The sequence below is a fragment of the Alosa sapidissima genome, chromosome 8, assembly GCF_018492685.1.
Source record: "Alosa sapidissima isolate fAloSap1 chromosome 8, fAloSap1.pri, whole genome shotgun sequence".
In the NCBI taxonomy this organism is placed as follows: Eukaryota; Metazoa; Chordata; class Actinopteri; order Clupeiformes; family Clupeidae; genus Alosa; species Alosa sapidissima.
The window spans coordinates 15,261,898-15,284,424 of NC_055964.1; the positions used below are offsets into that span (position 1 = coordinate 15,261,898).

The window sequence follows — 22,527 nt, forward strand, 5'->3', positions numbered from 1 at the left end:
CATTCTTGAAGTCTGATTCCAGTCATTGGGATTCAATTGTTGTACCTGCAGCCTTTTGTTTGCCTGCTACATGCTTTCATTAGATGATAAACAGTTTACAAAGCTGAACTGTAACATTTAGTGTTTAGTCATGTTTAGTCATGCTGGGTTGAAGGGCCTATAAATGCACATAGTCAGTAAATATGTTTTTTTAGATATATTAGAATCACAGGGGAAATTTGGGCGGATTTAAATTCAATTTTCAACGTATTGTGGAGTGTATTACTTCCTTAAATTATAAAACTTCATTAAATGGCCGCACAGTCCCAAGAGATGGTTTATCTCGCCAGTGCAGTTAATGGGAATAAAGATTGTCTCCTGGCACAACTTGCTCCATGCATCTTCTCAGTTTACATCATTTTAAAATCTTTTTATCTGGTTAAGTAGACCCAAATTGCAGGAAAATTTCCAGTAAATTACTCCTGTCTTTTCCACTAACTGTTTTTTTTTACATGCTCCTTTGCACTCTCTCTCACCCCATCTCTCTCTCTCTCTCTCTCTCTCTCTCTCTGGATCCTGAGGATTTATCCAATGATTTATGAGTGAATCTCATTTGCACAACTTGAATGAATAGATACATATGTATTAAAAAAGAGGCCCATTCTCCGACTCTGAACTGTAGCCCCAGAAATCATATATTGAACTCAGCCAGAGTTAAATTTTTAATCAGTCACCTTGAGATCTATACTTCCCAGGCAACACAGAAATCCTGTGTATTGCTTGTGGAGGAGGCCTACTATAGATCTGGGCAACATCAGCATCAACATTAACAATGTTCAAATTCTGAACGGATCATAAATGCTGCTGCAATGTATGCTTCCATAAGCCATAGACATAACCACTACATAATCCCCCAATGTCCAATTTCAGGAAGTGATGTCAGTGGAGGATGAGTCAACGTCCTGTTACTGTTTAATGGAGGCCAACTGCTGCCATGTGCTGTTGGACCAGCCCGGCTCATACGCCCTGGTGGGCGAAGCGCTCACCGAGGAGGCCGTGAAGAGGATGAAGCTGGCTGTCTTCGGCAGCACGGAGCCCAACTCCACGGACTACAGCCTCCGCGTGTATTGTGTGGATGACACGCCATATGCCTTTCAGGTGAGTCAGGGAAGGATTGAACGGCGTTAGAACAGAAGAATAGTAACAGAAAGCATTCCATTGTCTGAAGGGCCTCCTCTAGGTAGAACACACTCACCTTAGTCATTATATTTTATGGCTGTCTTGTCAGTTGATGGGATGCATTCATTATTTATTTGTCTGGTTGACAGATTGACACTACACACGTTATACAAAAAAATCACTGTAGCATCCACCCCCACTCTTGGGGGTGTCCATTTCTGTTTCACTTATTTCCTTATTTGCTTATAATCGTGATTAAAATGGGCAGGAATAGATTTTTTTTTTTTGTTTTTTTTTTTTTAAACGGTGTCAGAAATCAAAAGGCTTCTTTTTTGCACATGGACATGACTTCTGGTGAAAGATTGTGGAAGGACTGATGCCTCGGCCAATATATCATCTCAAGCAGAGGGGCAGTGCCAGGGTCTATTGAGTTGTGAAAGTCTCAATCTATTGTCTTGTCACGCCATGTGAGTTATGCATCCCACTGAGTCTTTCATTTCACTGCATGGAGATGCAAGGTGTGTAAATAATGTGCTTTAATATTTTCTTTCCCCAGTCGTCGCATCTCTCTCTCTCTCTCTCTCTCTCTCTCTCTCTCTCTCTCTCTCTCTCTCTCTCTCTCTCACTCTCACTCACCCTTCCTCCCTTTCTATCTGTCTCTTTCTCTCCCTGTCTTGCTCTTGCTCTGATTATTCCTTTTGTTCTCTCTCTCTCTGTCTCTCTTTCTCTCTCTCTCTCTCTCTATCTCTCACACACACACACACATTGTCTGTCTCTTCTTCTCTCTCAAGGGAATGCAGCATGTTTCATATTTCTTTTAAAAATGAGCCTGTACTAAATACTCTGCTTTCCTTTTTTCTCTCCCCCTCTCTCTTCCCTTCTCTCTCTCTCTCCATTACGCCTCCCACTCCCTCCTTCCTGTCTCACCTCTGCATCTCCTGTGTTATCTCTTTCCCTTTTCTCTCTCTTCATTCTGCTCCTTATCTCCCTTTCGTCTCCCTTTGTCTTTGATGACAAAGGGAGTGGTTACCACGGAGACAAGCAAAGGTGGACAGCTTCTGGAGGAGCCCAAGATTCTGCTCTTTAAAGGGAACTCGCTCAGTCTGCAGGTGTCCATCCAGGACCTCCCCCACTTTTTATGGGATATCAAACCCTTCACTACCTGTCAGGTATCTTCAAGCACTCTCTGATTTTTTTCTTTTTCTGTGATTCTAAAGGCTATTATATTGTTTTCATCTCTCCTGTCTTATGTCATCTGCAGGAAATATATTTTATTCTCATTCACTCATTTACCTGATGTCTTTGTCCAAAGTGACCTACAAAGAGGGATAACATTCAAGATGCAGTGCAATGGGAGACTGTAGTTTAACAATAAATAATAACTCTGCATACTTTACAAAATAATTGTATTCATCTCTCCTCCTTCATGTTTTCTGAGGGGAAATGTCCAGGGTTGTGTCAGAACTGTGCAACTGTGATGCAATTAGAGGCAAGCTGTAATGAAATTAGGTCGTTATGAAGCAGGTCATTATCAGCGGCCCCTAATAGAATCTTTGTCGAACACCATGGTAACCTGAGTTCAGTTTGTCCAACCTTTGTGCTGCTGAAACCCTTTGTGTAGTTCATCTAAAGGGTATCAGGTCAACTCACCTTGTTCCTTTAGCACACCACACAGCACACCAGAGAGCATAAAAATGACACGAGAGGGTATGGTCACAGGCTAGTTACACAGCAACAGAATGCCTAATTTGCTCTACATAGGTGGGTTTAATTTCGTTTCTCTGGCTTTGCGAATGAATGTGAGCAGCAACAATTATTTTCCGGTCTAGTGTCCCCGTCGATTTAATCTACATGACAAATCCTGCACTGTCGGAGTGACCATCCCTTTCAGGAATATCCATACTCACGTTGTCAGTGTATGCAGGTGGCAAGCAAAGAGTTCTCGCCAGGTCTGTTCCCTCTACCTTTATTTATAAGCGGTAGTGAGAGGAGACAGCCTGTCTTAACCTCTCCATCTCACAGAGCAGGTGTGGAGTAATGGCTCCAGCCCTCTCCATACATCAAGTCAGCTTTTACCGCTAAGGAGAATCTGGCCAGCCAGCTCCATAACTCTCCCCCCATAGTTTCATTATACGCTGCATCCTGCACTGGAGAGGATCAAAGCCAAGGTGCGGGGGGGGGGGGGGGGTTGAAAAAGGTGTGTGTGTGTACGGTGTAGGTATGAGTGTGTATGTATGAGTGTGTGTTAGGATAGGACATGGGTTCCCAAACTCCATCAATGTGGGCCTCCCCTCTGAAAACAGTGACACCTCCGCCCCCCACAATTATTTGAAAATTAATGATATTCACTTCAGTTAAGCCACTTAAATCGGTGCTATACTATGCTATGCAATGCAATGAGTTTTCATCATATTTTCGACGTTTGGCTTTGTTGCCCATATTAGGCTCGTGCAGCGATAAAATGTGACAAATTTGTTAGCTATCGGAACGTCACATATTACCGTCATGTAGCCTATGTCCAACCTCTTACGTGTATGTGTCACTTATTCATTTCTATACAAACCAAGCTGTCGGATTCCTAAAGAAACGCAAGCACCCACACCGTGTATCTAAATTAGCTATGTACCAAAAAATACATTTTACCGTGACTCGAAGAGCTGTAAACAGTGTTGTAAGGCTGCGTACAAATCCGCTTGGAGCTCAAGCTCCATGCTGCAAGTTACCGTTCACTGGTAACTTGCAGCTAGCTCGGCTGGCGGCACTGTTGCTAAATTACGTTATGAAATTTGGCACAATACATTCTCACTCAGGATAGGGATCAATAATACTTTCCACTATCCCAAAGATTTAGTATACATCTCTTCTATGATTTATTTCGATTTTATAATGTTGACAATTACATAATCATTGAAATCATTGGGGGGTAAGAGTCCTCTAAAGACAAGTCAGGGCCCCTGTGCTTTTATTCATGGCCCTTCTCCCTGTGCCCAGTGTCGTGAATGAATCAGTTGCAGGTCATCTTAATATGCAGAGAGAGAGGAGGGGGAGAGCAGGCGAGGTCAAGGTAAAAAACGCTGCCCACAGATGTGCCATTTCAGGCAAATTAATTATGCATCAAAGACCACATCATTTTCACACCAGCCCATTTTCAAAGAGCCCCACCACCACCCAGATAGCACTTCCAATTCTCAGGTTGTAAGTGAGTTCCATTAATAGAGTTCCACCATGATTGAAGCAAAGGCTTTTTTTTCTTGTGCTTGTCACCAGAGAAACTCCACCAAGACACCTTTTTCAAAAAGAGGCCATATCAGTGTGCTGCTATGCGATAATTCTGCCATCTTGCATATCGTGTGTACCTTTTCTACCGGTTCTCTCCCTCTCTCTTTCTCCATCTCTCCCTCTCTCTCTCTCTCTCTCTCTCTCTCTCTGATGAACACTTCAAAGACCCGCCGGCGCATTTAATGTTGATGTGTTATTTTGCTACGTGCTCAGTCCTTTGCAAGGGCAGAGACTGACTCATCTTGTCAGGGAGGGCAGGAGACATTTGCAGACGGGAGGGTCTTCGTCTAGGCATTCCTCCTGGCCTCCCTTCCCCCTTTAACCACACTCTCTCTCTCCCTATCTCTCTCTCTCTCCATATATCTCTCTCTCTTGCTCTCTCTCTTCCCTCAGGAATTCTCCTTCTCCCAAGTGTGGTGCAGCAACCAGCAACCCTTGCACTGTGCCTTCCTACTGGAGAGATATAGTTCGGCCAACACCCAGCTGTCCTGCAAGATCAGCGTGCGGCAGGTCAAGGGCCACGAGCAGATTCTGCAGGTCTACACTTCTGTCACAGAGGTCAGTGCAAAAAAACCCACGCCGATAAATATCTGGCTGGCTCCTCCTCTATACGCTCCCCTTAACCATCCCAAGTCATCAATATATAAGCATTATAGTGGAATTTTAATGCAATGCTGTGTGACGACCCGAGTCTGAGGGGAAAAAAAAGAGAAAAGTCTTTGGGGGTTTGCAGTCAGCGGAAGTAGCTCGAGTGCTCATCCTTCAGGCATTCCAAAATGTCAGACACTGTTGTGACTCCTCGGCTCTCCGCCTGTTCTGCTTGTCTCCTTCACAGAGTGAAAAACAGACGGTTCCATATTTTATGCAGGCAGACTGCACAGTCACCTCGCACACGGGGGCCAAAGCCTTCAAAATACCACTGTCAATCCGACAGAGGATCTGCGCCACTTTTGACACTGCCAATGCTAAAGGCAAGGACTGGCAGCTCTTAGCACAGAAGCTCCACATAGAGAGGTAAGGCTCCGCAGTTCAAAAGATGAAGATAAAGCACCTCCGGCTCTATCCGAGGCTACAGAGTTAATTGAAAACCTAGCTGTGGTCATCCACGCTTATTAGTTTCTTTTTTTTTTTAATACATCTCCTGTGGCTCGTGTAGCCAGGGTAGCTTGCTCTCACACTAGTAATAATTTAGATGATTGGTTCCCTATCTGCTAAAGGGAATGTTTTTTAAGGTGGTGCTGAAGCTTAATGATGTATTTGCGTACAAGGGTCACACCTGCCCATACATGTATAGGATGTACATGTACTAGGAAGCGTAAAATGGTTCATAGGTCATTGTGTTAACACAGTGCCCCCTAGTGGATTTACCTGTGTGTAGAGTTTAGGTTCTGGGAAATGCAGAAAGTTGTGAGTCTCCTAAAAAAAGATCTAGACAATTCTGTGAAATTACTCCCTCAGATGTGACATGGTATGGCTGATCTGTGCATATGCAACCTTTCATTTAAGCAGTGATGTCTTAGGCTTAGATCTCTGGTCTGATATTAACATGCTGAAGATATCCTAATCTAACTCCCACTCACTTAAAAAAAAAAAAACGAATATTTTGCATTTCATGTTTCAAGTGCAAGCACACTCATTTTAACTGTGAAATGGTACATTGACCCCCCCCCCCCCCCTCTCCCTTGTCTGTGCCACCAGGAACTTGTCCTATTTTGCGAAGCAGAGGAGTCCCTCTGCAGTCATCCTGAGCCTGTGGGAGGCTCAGAACCAGGACAATGGCGACCTTGACTCGCTAGCCAGCGCTTTGGAGGAGATAGGCAAGATCAACTCGAAGCACCAGCTCAAGAGCCCAGAGGAGCCACGCCAAGACTATAACCAATGAGGGAACATTTTCGGTCTTATTATGGATGAAAAAAAACACAAACAAGACAAAATGAAACAAACTTCAAAAATTCAAAAAAATGGCCTAATATAATCAACATTCTGGCGGTCAACATGCGGTAGGAGAATGCAAACTCAATCCCTGCATCTCCAGGGTTAGTCACAGGGGAGTGCTGGTCAAAGCAAAGTCCACAGCAACGTATCAATTACCTAAAAAGCAAACTGTTCAAGTGCTTTGTACGAGCAAAATGTCATCTGTCAGATCTTGCTTGCAGATCAAAGGCACTGTATTCTGTATTATATGTGTGTGTGTGTGTGTGTGTGTGTGTGTGTGTGTGTGTGTGTGTGTGCGTGCGTGTGTGTGCGTGCGTGTGTGGTGGTAATTTTTTACCATAGAATGAATAAAGAAACTTGGTACCAGTCTACTGCAGCCAAAAGAAAGTTTAACCTCTTCGTTCAAGTCCATCTTCATCATGTCATATTTTCTCGAGGTTTATGGAGGCTTTACTCTTGATATGTGGTTGTTAAGCGTGATTTCTGTTACACACACGTGCGTGTATATCTACCTTTGAATTATGTCCTGCTTGTACTCCTTTTATTGAAGTTTGCCTTCTGAAAAGGACTGCATTGCACTTATGTGTTTGTTTGATTGTTTTTTTTGTTGTTATCTGTGTTTTGTTTACCCTGAAGAACCCGTGAACTCTAATAGAAGCTCCGAGTTTACTCCATAACTGCTAAACACTTTCTCATAGTACCAAACTCACAAAGTAGCATTTTTTTTCTCTGACCATGATAAGTACAGTCTCTATGTTTGTACTAATCCCTTCCCTCTCCGAGCCTTGGTCTATGGTGTTTGATCTTATTTGCATATATATTGACTCTTACATTTTCACATCTGTACCAAATAGCAGAGGAGAATTTAAAATGCTACACTAGGGACTGTGTTGATTTTTCCGCTTCCTCCATCCAGATATATACCACTGTGCTGATGAAAAAGGGAATCTGCGCATAGTGCTTCTGCGTGAAACTGTTGGCGTTTGGATGGGAATGTAGTGAGCCTTGGTTTTGCAAACAGTAGAGTCCTATTTTTTTGCTGCAAAGGAACCTCCTAAGATCAACTCACCCTTTACCTATATCAGGTCTCTAAAAATATCAGTTCCAATATCACGCCACATAAGTCACACCAGCAGAAGGCCCTGGGAAGGGACACTATATATCTGGAAGCTTAGCTTTTTCCCCTCTCATTAGCATATATTTAACTATTATTTACCAGAGAAGATTGTTTCATGTTTCATGGATTCAGTGGTTTCAACAACATTTTTTTTTTTTTGAAGTTGGGTAGTTGTGTTTAGTTTGTTCAACATTCCTGTGACCTAAACATGCATATTTTGCTCAGGTTCAGACATTATGCAAGGTTAGCAGGTCCACAAAAATATGCATAACCGCTGGACATACCACTTCACCTACAAGTGTTTGTGCCGTAATTGTCATTCTGCGGCACAGTGGATGGGCCTGCCGTTAACCTCGTAACATTACTGAAAAAACACCCAGTATTTGATGTTATTCTTACTGTAAAACACAACTTCATTTCATTCAAGTAGTATGTGTCGACTGCTCCCAACAGCATTTGCTCTGTCAGTGTATACACTGTTGAGACATCGCAACAACATTATGAAGGATTGAGGCCTGCTATGACAACACTAAAGATTAGGGGCTTGCTGTTGTGGTGTCTTTCCCTCCTAGCTTGCTTTTAAAAAGCCATGCTACTCTGTCCTGTGCCATGCAGAGCTTAGGTTGTCTTACCATATGCTTTGGCAGATGAGTTGATCTATGCCATGCCATGAATCGCAGCCCTGCTTCAGAACCTGATCAAAGCGCCAGCCAATCCCCGCCCTCGACCATGTGGGGTTCCAACACGGAGTTCCTGACTAGTAGGTGAAACATGTCATTAAACAGGCTGCGGGAGGAACTGAGTACAGCGGATATGTTATTTAGAAAGCCTCAACAAACAGGTTTTCCGAGCAACAAAGGAGGTATTACCACAGATGTATTGGCATAGTGGAAAGCCAGCTGTATACAGGTGTTCATTGGCAGTGTATGGTTCTGACGAAAGGATTGAGAGGGTCTGTCATTTAGGATAGTGTCCCAATTGGTGGAAATGTGGGACAACTGTGAGGAAAGAGAGATTCAAAATGGTTCCTTTAGATACTGGCAGGTTGAGTCTGAGACATATCACCAGAGTAATCAGTTTTCTCCTGTGCCATCACCGTAATGGAGAGATACTGTACAACTCCCCCTGAGCTAAGATGATCTTAGCATGGCTCGGCACAGTTTTAAAGGGTGTGCAAAAACGGTTGCAGTTGCTGAACGGTGACTGATATTCTGCCAAGAAATCATTTGATGTCCCACCAACAAGTCTTTCTCCACTCTGCCAATAAGTCTTGCAAATATTCTAACATTCATTTATTCAAATATTGGAGGTCTGAAAAATGTTGTCTACTGCATTAAAAAAAAAACTAAACTATATAAAGGCTACAGTATGGTGAGGTATGTTTTGCTTTGAGGCTAATTTTGTGTTTTTTCTTTTTTTTATTTAATAGTTTTTTTTTTCTTTCTTTTTTTCGTAAATGCAAGCTTTGTAACGGCATTTTAAAGGGTTATATATTACACATGTAGTACCACAAGCTTCTATCTTGCAATTCTACTTTAAAAAAGAATACAGTATTGTTTTCATGAGCTGTTTTGTGTGATTCAAAGTTTCATTAATCGTCATGATTTTGCCATCTGTTCTTGTATGTGTGACTCTTACTGTATGTGTGTTGTTTAAACAAATACGATTCTCTCTTCCGTGCAGTATTGTCAGAGAAACAGAGAGAAAAGTGAAACAAGTACTTTCCTTTCATTGTTTTTTCATACAAAAATGTGCTACAGTAGGCCCACATAAAACATGGTGTGGTCCTGCTGTCTCTTTGTATAGTCTGTCAGCCCACGAATTTCATTTCTCTAGAACCCTTTGCTTGTCAAGCCATCATCACATCTTCACAAAAGGAAGCAGCAGGCATACTCTAGTTTTTCAGGGTCATATACCTATTTCGTTATGCACTTTTAGACACTAAAATCGTTATGATGATCTAAGAAATAGTCAAGTGATTCGGCACCTGTCTGCCATATATGAGTCTCAGTTGCACTCCATCAGAATTTCCGTATTGATCAATTTCCCATTTTTCTCTCTTGCTGGATTTGGAATTGATTAAAAAGAGTAACACATTTGGGACCCCTTTCCGACTCATCAGTGTTCCAGTTTCCTATCTTACCTAATTCAGAAACTATTTTTGTACTTCCTTATTTCTCGGCCATTTTCATTGATCTGGTCCATTTGGATGTTCTAGGTCAAATCTGTTCACTGACGTCTCAGTTGGCTTAAGTATTCCGGCCCACCTACATCTAGTCCAAATGCTCTCTCTCTCACACACACATAAACATGCATTCAGTTGCTCTGCTCTCCCCTCAACCCACACATAGCATCTGCTTCACCAAGCTCAGCTCAGTGTATGTGCAGTATTATGTTTTCAAGTTTGTTTGTCCGAGATTGAATATAAATCTCAGTGTATATGTGTGATTCACTTCAAAGAGAGCTTGTCTTTTTTATTTTTTTAAATTGCAGATACATTTGGACACGTATATGGAAATGTCTGGTTGTTGTTGCCATCACACTCATTTAGGATGCAGTTATCTCTCTCACTCTCTCTCTCTCTCTCTCTCTCTCACTCTCTGCCCATATCACGCATGGCCTTTCGCATCATCATCACTATTCTTGTGCCTTGTTTATCTACTGTAAATGGTGAATGTTGTAAAGTATAGGCAGGGCTGAAAAACAAAACCATAGTACATTACATCAAATGGTATATATGAGTACACTAAAGGGTAGGCAGCAAGAGCTTTTTTTCTAGTGTGAAACATCCATGTTTGGTATTGCCGGGGCAGCTTGTGGTATAATGTATCTATAATTATGAACATTTTGGATGTTTTCTGTACAGTAGAATTTGCAGATGTATATGCAGCCTTTTGGAAATAAATGTACAGTTGAAATTAAGCTTGCTTGTCATGTAAGTAGATACTTTAACTTTCTCCACCAAGTGAGGTGTTCATGGAAAGGGCATAGCTGAAAAGCTGCATGTGACGTTTCTTTGTTTATTAAGACTGCTTTTTCTCTATCTGCTTCTCAGAGAAGATGGGTACAATTGTTCATGTACTCTTGAGATTTGCTTTGACGTACACTGGTTTGTCTGTAGATTAAAACAGTGGTTTGATCATAGAACTATCTGCAGGCTGCACTGTGGGATTTCATTAATTAGCATTATGTTACAATGCCATCTAGTGGCTTCATCCCCCTGCACTTCTCCTCATGTGTCCCCCACTGCATTGTTGCTCCAGACCGCCAGCTCTCGCTGTACTTTCTAGTATCACTAGGTGACCACTAGGTGACACATACCCTTACAGTTCCATAGCCCCCCCCCCCCCCCCCCCCCCCCCTTTAAGGTCCCATATGCAAATGCTGGTCACACATCAAATAAAATAGCAGAATGTAGGAGTGTTCTCAGGAAGATAATATACTTATTTATATCAGTATATGAAATATATCTACAACTACTTGATTTGAACAGAAAAACAGTGAAACAGTGCTGACATCAAGCAGAAAAAGTAATTTTGTGTGATCCATTGAGATTAGTCTGTAACTCTGAGCTCACACTGTTTAGAAATACAAGCTGAGAATTACGCCCAAATATCTGCGCTCTCTCTGTCTGAGCCATCCGAATATACTTTTCTATTACAACTGCAGCTTTTTGAATATTGAATTTAAAACGCCTAGTCTCACAGATAAGCCTTTAAATAGTCTAGCTGCTACATCCAGCATCGCAAAGACCTTCTTCCTTATCACAGGCTCTTCCTTAACACAGCACGGGGTATCTTGTAAATCCGGGGACAGTAAAAAAAAAAGTAGTGCTGGTGACAGCCTCGTGCTTTAACAGGCCTCTTTTCTGCTCCCATTGTACGCACACGTAAATTAAGTCCTATCATGGGAGGACTGGTGGACAGTGCTGACACTCACCATAATGACCATAGTGATTCTATGGCCCCCCAGTGTCTGCTTAACTGTTGAGCTGCATTGGACTAAGGGCTTGATAAGGTACTTATCACACCATGCAGGGCAATTTCCTCATGGATTTCATATGTGCCAAGACTTCTACAGAGAACTCCATTCCTTGGGTCAATATAACAGTTTAAAGGCCACAGGGAAAACAGAGTGGCTACTGTATGGGAGAAAATAACCTTGGTGAGTGAAGACAATAAATGCCTTCACACTGACAAAGCCTTTGCTATGAACCTCCACCATTTTGACATGTTTAAAGTGACTATGGTTTATCTATCTCACAGAGGAGCATATGTATTGTGTGTGTGTGTGTTTTGAAATTGCTATTCAAAAAACAGTGTGACAGAATGAAGACAAAACTCTGTCCCAAGACACCTTTATTGACTGGGAAATGGGGATATCATTACCGTTGCAGACACAACAAAACCAAGGAGATAAATCCACTGGTTGAGGAAGGGAGGAGACTGTTGGGCGGTTCTAATCTTCAAAATTGTTCAGAGAGACAGTTTAACATGCATTGGATTTGTCAGAGGCAGACAACTTGACTTGACTTCATTTTGTCTCTTATCTCTAAATGAGCAGTTGTAGGGAAAAGCCCCCCTCGCCATGTGTCTTATCATGTCAAAAAGGGTCACAGTAACTCAAAAAAAGAAAAAATGCATAAACATGTCAAAACTCTTTAATTTACTTATTTATTAAGTTTAAGCTAGGGATAATATTTTTTACAATTTAACTGAGTCACAACTTAATTTGCTGTCTCAGTACTACAGTGGTAGTGTCTGATTATGCTTTTGATGTAAATCAACAGAGATAGTATGAAAAAGCAGCAACTCTTAAAATCGAACATAATCAATAGTCCAGGAGAATATGCACGATATATATAAATATAATGTAAGAAGTAGGTCTACTGTAACATTCCAGTTACTAAGTGTCAACAGTTATTAAGTGTCAAGTTCTTCATTAACTTACAGTGCTAAGCACTGAGTCAGAGTTGGGTGGTGTACGCCTGTATAACGTCATTCGCCCGGTCTTTCAGAAGAATTCTACAAACCGCAGACAAATATGTAAAGCTTTATTCTACGTCATAGCCTATGTACACATTTATGTCTGATGAATTAATCTACGGTATCTAAGAGAATAACCACAGAAATGCTTGGAAACTGTTGGAGTGAGTTAGAGCTTACCCTCATCAAAGTGGTCAGAGCAAACAACGATGAAGTGACACTTTTTCTGACATTCTTTCACACTGGTATGAAATTCCCCTTTGACTTGGTGAATGTTTCCCCAAAGGATCCTAGTTAGTAAGCTGTTTCCTTTTCTGCCATTATGCTGATGGGACTTGCCAGCAGAATATCACAGCAGTCCAGGCAGCTACTCTGAAGATAGTGTCAACCAAACGTCGGTCTGTGTAGGCCTCGGCATACAGGGTTGAGGGTGATAGCTGAAGACCAACACAAGCCAAGTTAGAAAGAAAGAAAGAAACGGCTTGAGGTGTTTTCCAGTTTAGCTAAAATAAATAAATAAGGTTATGTCAATAAGATATGTATTGCATTTTGTACTTCATTAATAGAAAATTATAAAAATCCAGAGTGCATGTAACCCTATAGGCTACATATCCAGAAGAGAGATTATTGTGAAACCCAGACTTTTAGGCTAGGCTACTTAATGTTAACTCTCACCACTCTGTCCTCGTCAGTTATTGAATTATTCAATTGGGTTGAATAACACCTGACCTGACATAGCCTATTTATTTCCATTATGCTTCCCAGGTCCTAAACGCTAATGTGTGATAAGAATGTGCTTCTGTGTGCGAATGTCTTCTCCTGTTTCTTCCTTGGCCTACTTTTTTTTCTTTCTTTTCTCCAACTGGCCTCACCTACTGTGACGCACTGATAAGTTTGCGGGGCGGATGCATTGACTTGTCCCAGACCTTCTCCGGAAGTTTATGAATGTCAGGCTATGCGCCAGTGGCTGGACCGACTGGAACGCGCTGTCCACTCGTCCGAAATCGTAGAAAATATAGCCTAAAGTTTTGTCAAGAAAAGTTATTCTTCCTTTTCTACAATGTCAGTAAGAGGACGACATCGACGTTAAGTATGAAGCGAGTAAGCGGTCAGGTAGGTTGTAGCCTACAAGCCAAACAAGCCAAACAAGAGCTTTCAAGGCTCTAATAGCCTACTTCACGAGACTATAGGCTATAGCTGTAGCCTTACGACATGATAAGCGTAATGGGCCTATGGAAAACTATACATCGACTATAAGATAAGCTTTTGTCGGCAGTGTGATAAGTTAAAGTAGACATAGGGTCATCCCATTAATGTAGGCTACAGCAACAGCAAGTTATGTGTCTTTTCTGTTAACAATAACAGGTTTCATCGGACACGCATGTAGCGGAATTGATTTAAAGTTTGAGTAGTGAATGCTGCCGAACTACCATAACAAACTTGTGTGCATTGCATGCAAAGAACTCGAATGTATTCTGTTCTTTATTATGGATTCTATGTATCTATTAATATTTCGATTTAGATCGATTTCCGTTTAACACTTTTTCCAAATAGGCTACAAATGTAGATTGTGTTGTGGTCTGTTTCAGATTGTAATTTTGTTATGGCTCATTCACCTGGCCGCTGCTAGGACACTTTGGGAACTAGAAGAAAATGTTAGAAAGAATCGGACTTTACGAGACATTTCTTGCAAAGCAGGGACATATCCACACGAAGGCATCTGCTGTTTAAAATGCCCAGCAGGTAAGTAGGCTATAAGGATAACTTAAGGGTCACACTTTATTTGTATGGTCCCAGGTCTTGGCTAAAGTTAGGGTTCGAGATTTGGCTTTGGTCAAGGTGATCAATTCAGTGAACAATTACAGAAAAAAAAAAAATAGAAAGAAACTCGAAGTCAACTATCCAAATAAAAAATGCTTGCTTTTTCAACAATTCTGTTTTTGGTTTATTGATCCTCTAAAGTGCAACATCTCTGTTCCATTTGTCTCATCAGGCACTTATGTTAAGGAGCATTGCACTGAAACATTAAAGGAGGGAAGCTGTGAAGCATGTGATTATGACACATACACTGAACATGAGAATGGACTAAGTCAATGTTTATCATGCACAAAGTGTCCTCCAGGTAAGAATCACTAATCAACATTAGACTTGTAGGCCCTAGTCCATACACTGAATTACAAATGACTAGTGACTTACTGCCTACTCTATATCATTAAATTGCAACCTCATTGTAATAGTTATTTTTCAATAATACGTTGTTTACTGTAGGGGGTTAGAAAAAAATGTTTTCTTATGGTAATGGTATTTAGCATCAATTGTTTTGATGCTGACCTCCCAAGTTGTATAGATTGCTTTGTTTGGATAGTTAACCAGTTCAATGGCAACATGCTTCCAAATCATAATTTCCTCCATCTTGAGTATGTTGCCTTGAAGATACATGTTGAATTGGTCAGGTTAAGGGTTGTGTTTTGCCATTTAAAATAATTTGTTGTTGAAATGTAGAGGAAGCTTTTGACATTTAGCAAATGCCCTTCATTATGATATTGTATAGATAGCGAGAAAGAGAAAGTAGGACCAGTTGGTGAAAAGACAAACTGGCACATTTGAGAATAATAATACTCCTCTGAAAACAAATTTTTCGTAGAGAAAAATGTCAGTGTTCCTGTGGAACTGTCCTGTGAGGCTGTGGCTAAATGACTGCCCAAACAAACAAGCATCAGAGTTTACTACAGTTTATAAACAACCTAGGGAATGGTCTATTTAAGTACATAGGGAGTGCACAATCTAAGAGGAAGTGGAGCAGAGACAGAGGCACGTTTAAACTATTGTGACACTGCACTTAGGTTTATAAAGCTGGTTCAAATTCACTGTCTTGGCAAATACTCTCCTCAGCATCAGAATGACTGGGTCTGTGGCAGAGGGGGGGATTGCATACCGCCAGTGTGACTCAGGCATCAGTGTCGCTGTACGATTGTTCTTTCAGCAGGTGCGAATAGGCTGCCACTGAAATGGGCATCAGACTGACTGGTTTTCCCTATCCCTGATACAAACGGACAGTTTAATAGGCTTCAGTGTGCAGATGTTCCCCTTTGCTGGTGAAACCAGTGTTGAGCTGGTAGATAGGTGTTAAAAGTGTTAATCAGAGCCAGTGAATGAACCCTTGAATGTTACACGATTTTGATGGATAGAGAATTGCTTTGACCAATGATGTCCTGAGTCCTAGCGACCTGCCATTAAGAAAAATAGTTTTGGGCATTATACTGTATCTGAGGAATATAGACCCAATTCCAAAAACAAGACACTCTATATATATATATATATATATTCTTTATTGGGCAGTGTGAATGTTAAATGTTTGGCTGTATACATGTGTCAGCTTGGCGATCCCAGAAAGAGCCCATCTTACCTGGCAGCCTGCTTTGCTTCCTCTGCCAAGTGGCTTTGTTCCAGGTTGGCTTGCTTTGGCCGACCCTGGCATTGGCTCAGCACTGTGTTAAATTTTTTGTTTGTTTTGCTTGTTGGTGGTCAATAACCAATACAAACATTGCAGTCCAAACCAATCCTAATATGCCACAGTTTGGCTGCTCTCGCCTGTCGCAAAGATGAATTGAATGAATCTCAACAACACCAGCCAAGTATTGGTACATAAGAAGCACAAGGAAAGGAGCTAAATTGTTGTGAAGAAACCAACAGGTTGCATCACCTTGGGCCTGCGTGCCTGTTTGTCCCTCTCTGCTTCTGTTAACTCTGCTACACCACATTGTGCCATAATATCTTTTGTGATCTTCTAACCATCTCAATATAGGCTCATGAAATATACAGCACAAAATGCACTGAGCTGGTGATCAACTGATTGTCAGAGCAAAGTCTTGTGTTTCGTATTAACTCGAAGTGTGTGTGTGTGTGTGTCCTCTTTGCAGATCAGAAGCCCACAAAAGTCTGCACGCGCATCAGCGACACAGAGTGCCAGTGCAAAGAAGGCTCCTTCTGTCTTCCTCACCATGCATGTGAAGTGTGCAAGAAATGTTCCAAGTATGCTGCTGTTTCCCTCTTTTTTGCAGTAGTGACTTGTATTATTAATCAGAGAAAAGCAGAATTTCTTAAGAGGAGTGTACCAAGAGGAAATCAAAAGGAATTCATTCTTGCATGCTGCACTATGCTATGATACAGATCAAATAGAATTTGAACTCCGTGTGTTGATTGGATATGTCCATTTCATATGGCATGCTGCCAGATGTGCAGTAACATGGTTGGGCTACAGTGAAGCATGAGCAGTTTTGCTTTGGGTGTCTCTGTATTTACTTAACTGTGCGGACATTGTTTTATTTATTTATTTGTTACCAGATGTAAAGAGGGTGAGTTTGAAAAGAAGCAATGTACCCCCTCCTCCAACACCATCTGTGAGAAGAGAGAAGCTGTGAACACCACAGGTGCTGTTCCTTAGCGTCATACAGATGGAAAGATGATGTTATCATTGATTGTTTTGTGGTGTTGTGATGTCCAGGACCGCTCACCTTTCTGTCTGAGTGCACTGTTTCAGGAGTACATCTGTGAGATTTAAACAAACATGGCACATTTAGTTTAATGATCATTTTTCTTTCCTCTGTAGCGATTGTAGTTGTTGTAGTCATCTTGCTACTATTTGTGCTTGGAGGAGCCATTGCCTTTTGGAAGACTTTGCCACATAAATTGAGAGGTAAGGACATAATACAAATCTTCATACTAAATCTTAATGAAGTTATTTATCTTATTTGCAGTTATCTGCTTACTCAAGGTAAGCACAGTTACTGTCAGACTTGTAGATGGAGGGGGAATGATTACATGCTGCCTTTCAAAAATAGCTATTTCTGACACAAAGAAGACTTTCAGAAATAGTATAATAACATAAAACTATTTAACACATTTGTGCATGTTGGTTAATATTTATAGGGAACAGTTTTACCTCCAAGAATATTTTAAAGCAACACAATGCAATTATTTTACCTCGGTTTTGGACTAACTGGGTACTAATGCTGAAAGTGTTGAATATTGACACAAAGTAGCATATTCTTCCATGGTGTTTCTTTAAGGATCATTATTGCCCTAAACTTACAGTAGAATGTAAACTTTCATAAGTGATCCACTCCCAACACAAAGAACTTTGGTGTATTCTGGACTGCTCAGTGGCTCTCAAAAATGGATTTAGCAACTGGGATGGATTTTTTGGGAATCACAGAGACTATTTCAGATAAAGTAGCACATAATTCAGGTGGATAGGGATTAAAGTTTTAAGCAACAGCTACTCTATCACCCAACGACCTTGAGGCCTTCTGATAAACTCTTGGCAACTGTACAGATTGAACAAGAAGAAACTAACAAGAACTCTATAGCACAGAACATCTGCCCCTACAAGCTAAAACTGACGTGGTTCGCCCAGATACCTCCTGTGGAATGACGACAACAACAAGGACATTACTGGAACGACACAAAGTCGATCATCTGCTCCAAGTTCCCTGGGATCTTCGCAATCAAATTAAAGTCGGGCGCACACAGTAATGGATAACAGTTGGAGTGCAGCAGCTACCTTTATCACCTACCAAGGCCAAGGACGGGCTATCTTACATGGAGTGCTAAGCTAGTCCACTTGTCTGGCCCAGTCAGGGGGAGCCATGAGGGAGACACACCAACCTCCACCCCAAATGTCTTTGACTCCCTGTCTCCATCCCTATCCAATCATCTGAATTTTTATAGAAATTAAGGAAATCTATGTTTTTCCAGCCTGAGATCAAATCCCAAGGATCCAAATACTATGGCAAAGACTTTTTTTAGGATACAATTTGACTAGCTTACAGTCACCAATCACCACCCCTGCTTCTCTTGAATACAGTTTGTTCATGACTATATTGCTATGTGTTTTCTTTCTTACAGATGCTCTGAGAAGGAAAAATACCCACCAGAGAAATTTGGTAAATATGTGTCTAATTCAGTAAATTAATTAATATCATAACCACAACATGCAATTATCACACCCTTGAAACTGAAGTGTTTTCAGAACTCCCACTGAATTCCCAGCATGGCTTTTGCAAATGTGATCTGAATGTTATTTGCATTCAATGTTGCTGCCATGCTTAATTGGAATTCCTGTACAATGTTTGCTATATGCTCAAAATGCAATTAATGGTGACCGCTTCCCATCAATCACTCCAACCCACTTATGACCTAACTTTAATAGAACGGTACAGGATATCCTTAATTATTTTTCTATCAGTAAATCATTGTCTGACACTGTGCTCTTAACATTATTAATGCTTCTTTAATGTCCCATAAGGAGACGAATGTTCAGGTGGTTGAGGACAGGCCCGTGACGAAGGCGCCGATACACCGTGCCCTGAAGCAGTTGGTGGGTTCCGCGGCCACAGAAGACGAGGACACAGGCCTGGGAGAGAGCCTCCCTAACACGGCCAGCTCCTCGCAAGCCAGTTTGTCTGCGCTCCCTCCGCCTCCCTCCCACACACCCATCTCCTGCAGCAGCAGCAGCAGTGGCAACAGCAGCTCCGCGCCTCCCAACCCGCTGACACAGCCTCTCCTTCGGGTGAGCGTGTTATCGCTGAGCACGCTTTCGCTTTCTGTCTGTCTGTCCATGTCGTCCAAACAGGGCAGGCAGTCTTGACCACAAAGGCCCGGGTTAACTAGCAGAGGTCTCCAGTGCAGCCAAGCTCAGGTTTATACATCACACAGCTGTCTGGAGATCGAGTTCAGTTGATAAAAATGGCTAGAATGGCTGCTGCATCAGTTAGAATGAAGAAGTGCTGCCACTCTGTGCCTTTGCTTACAAGATTGCCTAGCTCTGATTTAATCTCGCTGCCCTTTTCCAAGGATTTGTGCCAGGGACAGAGACCGCATAACTGTGATCTTCCAGCAGCTCCAATACTTTATATCCTTAACATTTGATGAGTATTGTGTGGTACATATTTTTTCTTGTTTTTGTAACAAAGCTATGTTTGTAAGAGAATTCAATTCCAAACAACAATTGGGATTGAGATGTTTCTGACATTTGGAATCATTAAAATTAATATATTTTAGTCATTTAGTATGAGGTTAATTTTATACAGATGCTGCATCAATTTGCTGTTATTTGCTGCAATTTGCTAACTAACTGATACTGTATCCCACACATAGATATTTCAGTTACAATACCAACATTATGTTTTCTGTTTTAGGTGACAGAACATACTCCAGGTATTCCAAGACTCGTTCCTCTAAATGGTAAGAAAACATGGACGTACACATTTAATGACGTTTTACCATATTTGGTTCCTTTAGAAATACAAATCATGTATACCGCAGAATCGTATATAAATGAAACTCCGATGTTTCACTCATTTTCATGTTTCACCATGTTTTAACACTTGAGTCATCTGGAGTGACTTTTAAGATATTTAAGGTTGTTATTTATTTATTCAGGAGACGAATCGCTGAGGAAATCGTTCGACCTCTTTGAAGAGGTTGATGTGCTGTTCCATAAGAGATTCTTTCGACATTTAGGACTCACTGATAATGACATCAGAGGCGTGGAGAATAATTGCTCAGACGACAAAATGTATGCACTCCTCCGAATATGGATGGAAAGAGAAGGAATGAAAGCCAGTATTAATAACCTCATAGACGCATTAATATTCCTGGACCAGAGGTTTTCCGCTGAAAACATAATTGAAAAAGCAGTAGAGAGTAGTCTTTATAAGTATGAGGGGGCTTAACGTATGATTAAAGCCATGCTAACAGAGTTGATATGGCCTTTGTATATTTGTTTGGAAATGAACTTGAATGTTTTTTTGTTTTTTTAAATAAGTCAGTTGCACTGGCATTTATGGTTAATTGTACATGTGTATGTTTTGTTTAGGTACAGTATGTTAACCAAAAATGGAGCATAAAATCAGGCTGTGAATTAATTTAATGTAAAAATGTCATATTGTATACCCATACATAAAGTTCTGTGCAATTTGTCTTATTTATTTTGAAAAAGTATGAAGAAATAGTGCCAGAGTATGAAGTAAATTATTTAATTGGAGAAATCATCAATATTTAACATTTCGATTTAATTTCAGTTTCAAGTGTTTCATCGAACAAAATGGCACTGTTCTGTTATATTCTTTCAGCCAAAAGTTTGTCTCCCGCTCCTAGGCTTGAGAGTTAGTCATATGTAGTAATCGTATATGTAAATGTATTTTAAGAATTCATGTCTCCTTTTGTAAAGTTTGAATAACATTTTTTATCAAGAAACATCTTTTTGGTGTTGTACTCATCCAGTATTGCCTTCAATGCAGTACATTTTACATAGTTTCTATTTGTCCACAGAAAATTCTGAATTTGTTGTAGTGAAGCAAGGTAATAGGTAATTTAATGGAACAGGCAGATCTCTTAATTACAAACATTTAGACTGGTGAGATCTTTGAATGTCAACCATGTGTGGTATATATCACTGAAGAATAAACTATATGTTGCTTTGAATATTTTTTATGTTAGGTTTTTTACTTGTCATTTGGTAGCCCTGAAGTTGTATTTGACTGTATATCTTTGACTGTGTCATATTTCCTGCCACTGTAATTTCTGTTGTAAGAAAAGAGCAAAACAAACAAGTCTAGGTTTTTTTCCATTATCTAGTGTGTTGTTATCTCAGGGTTTACTGTTGTTTTGTATCTTAGAGGTTGTCACAATGAAATTAAAAGTTATACATTCCCATGTGATAGGGCTTTCCTGTAAATATAATAAAAAAGAATTCTGTAATTTGGGATCATGAGAATTATTTTATTTTTGTGTTTTACTGTGTAAGTGCACTTGGATTACATGTCATGATAATTTTGCATTGTAAATTGGCATGAATGTAGGGTTTAGCTCTTGGCCTTTACGTTTTACAAGTAGTCTGCAGGTGTCATCGTTTCACTTCAGGAAAGCCTTCTCTGGTGGGATTTCACAGGTCTGTGTGATGTTTCAATAGCATTTCACATTGCATTACCATCTCCATGGTAGATTAAGTCACACTGGAGTTGAACAACAGAGGATCAACATATGGCATAGCTGAAGATCTGAGTCAGATGTAAGATGTAAGTGTTGATTGAAAGGACCCTGAGAAATTGTCTAATATCTAAATGTTTTATATATCTGCAATGTGCAAAACATTTCACTTTGTATCTGATAGTGTGCATGGGTGTGAGGGGTAAAAATTGAGGTTTCATAGAAAGTCCATTTGATGTCTTCACTTTTTCTTCAAGTTGGGAATATTCATAACATGCGGTTATGCCTTACATTTTATATAGGCCTACTGAACGTACATCTGATAGATAGATCCTGGTAAAGTTGTATACGTATATGTGCGTGTGTGTGTGTTATTGGCAGCCCCCAAAAAAATCATATTAACAAAATACAGAAACTTTTTTCCATGTAGCCTATGTGTCTGTAAACTTTCAGCAATAATCTTCCTTTTTCAGCAAGGTATGTATGAAAATAAAGTGACAGAGAGGCCAAATCCCCCATTTTTGAACATGTGAGGAGGATGGATTGGTAAGAGAAGCAAAATTTTGAAATTGAGACACTGATGATGGGTTAAGTATAAGTATATATACTTTTTTGATCCCGTGAGGGAAATTTGGCCTCTGCATTTATCCCAATCCGTGAATTAGTGAAACACACACAACACACAGTGTACACACAGTGAGGTGAAGCACACACTAATCCCGGCGCAGTGAGCTGCCTGCATCAACAGCAGCGTTCGGGGAGCAGTGAGGGGTTAGGTGCCTTGCTCAAGGGCACTTCAGCCGTGCTTACTGGTTGGGGTTCGAACCGGCAACTCGCCGGTTACTGTACAGGTCCGAAGTGCTAACCAGTAGGCCACGGCTGCCTCAGACGTTTGTCTAGTTTTGTTTTTCATGACCTGTAATGCTGTTTCGGCACTTTGAATACAATTTTGAACATTTCTCAGGTGGTGGTGGGGGTCTGTGATACTGTGGGGCTGTTTTCTATGCCAATGAAGCTAGAAACCTCATTAGAGTGCATGGCATCATGAACTCCAAGAAAAAC

At 40.8% G+C, this 22,527-nt stretch overlaps 2 protein-coding genes and 1 long non-coding RNA gene across 9 annotated transcripts in view; 2 read left to right on the forward strand and 1 right to left on the reverse strand.

Annotated features, from left to right (window-relative positions):
• unc5db (unc-5 netrin receptor Db) overlaps window positions 1–8,124 on the forward strand; it is a 104,655-nt gene extending 96,531 nt beyond the window's left edge. For 5 of the 6 annotated variants that reach the window (XM_042101140.1, XM_042101144.1, XM_042101142.1 and 2 more), the window contains 5 exons: window positions 910–1,137; window positions 2,178–2,327; window positions 4,831–4,995; window positions 5,273–5,451; window positions 6,136–8,124. In XM_042101140.1, coding sequence (XP_041957074.1) covers window positions 910–1,137; window positions 2,178–2,327; window positions 4,831–4,995; window positions 5,273–5,451; window positions 6,136–6,319 — 906 coding nt within the window. In that variant the 3' untranslated portion in view covers window positions 6,320–8,124. Of the gene's footprint in view, window positions 1–909; window positions 1,138–1,519; window positions 1,636–2,177; window positions 2,328–4,830; window positions 4,996–5,272; window positions 5,452–6,135 lie in introns of those variants that run through there. The other variant, XM_042101145.1, reaches the window with a different exon arrangement.
• Window positions 1,044–13,299, reverse strand: LOC121715427. Its single transcript, XR_006033602.1, has 4 exons — window positions 13,150–13,299; window positions 12,440–12,911; window positions 8,122–8,487; window positions 1,044–1,130 (listed from the first exon to the last, which is right to left on the reverse strand). It is a non-coding gene; the product is annotated as an uncharacterized LOC121715427 (long non-coding RNA).
• Window positions 13,284–21,237, forward strand: hdr (hematopoietic death receptor). 2 transcript variants are annotated; one of them, XM_042101146.1, is made up of 10 exons: window positions 13,284–13,587; window positions 14,064–14,217; window positions 14,468–14,596; window positions 16,395–16,506; window positions 16,819–16,904; window positions 17,084–17,170; window positions 18,382–18,419; window positions 18,782–19,045; window positions 19,674–19,719; window positions 19,918–21,237. In XM_042101146.1, exons 1-10 carry the CDS (start codon window positions 13,420–13,422, stop codon window positions 20,208–20,210), a joined length of 1,377 nt encoding a protein of 458 aa, XP_041957080.1. In that variant the 5' UTR covers window positions 13,284–13,419; the 3' UTR covers window positions 20,211–21,237. The 2 variants fall into 2 exon arrangements, with proteins under 2 accessions (XP_041957080.1, XP_041957081.1); XM_042101147.1 differs by having other exon boundaries at window positions 18,782–18,853.
• The last annotated feature ends 1,290 nt before the right edge of the window (window positions 21,238–22,527 follow it).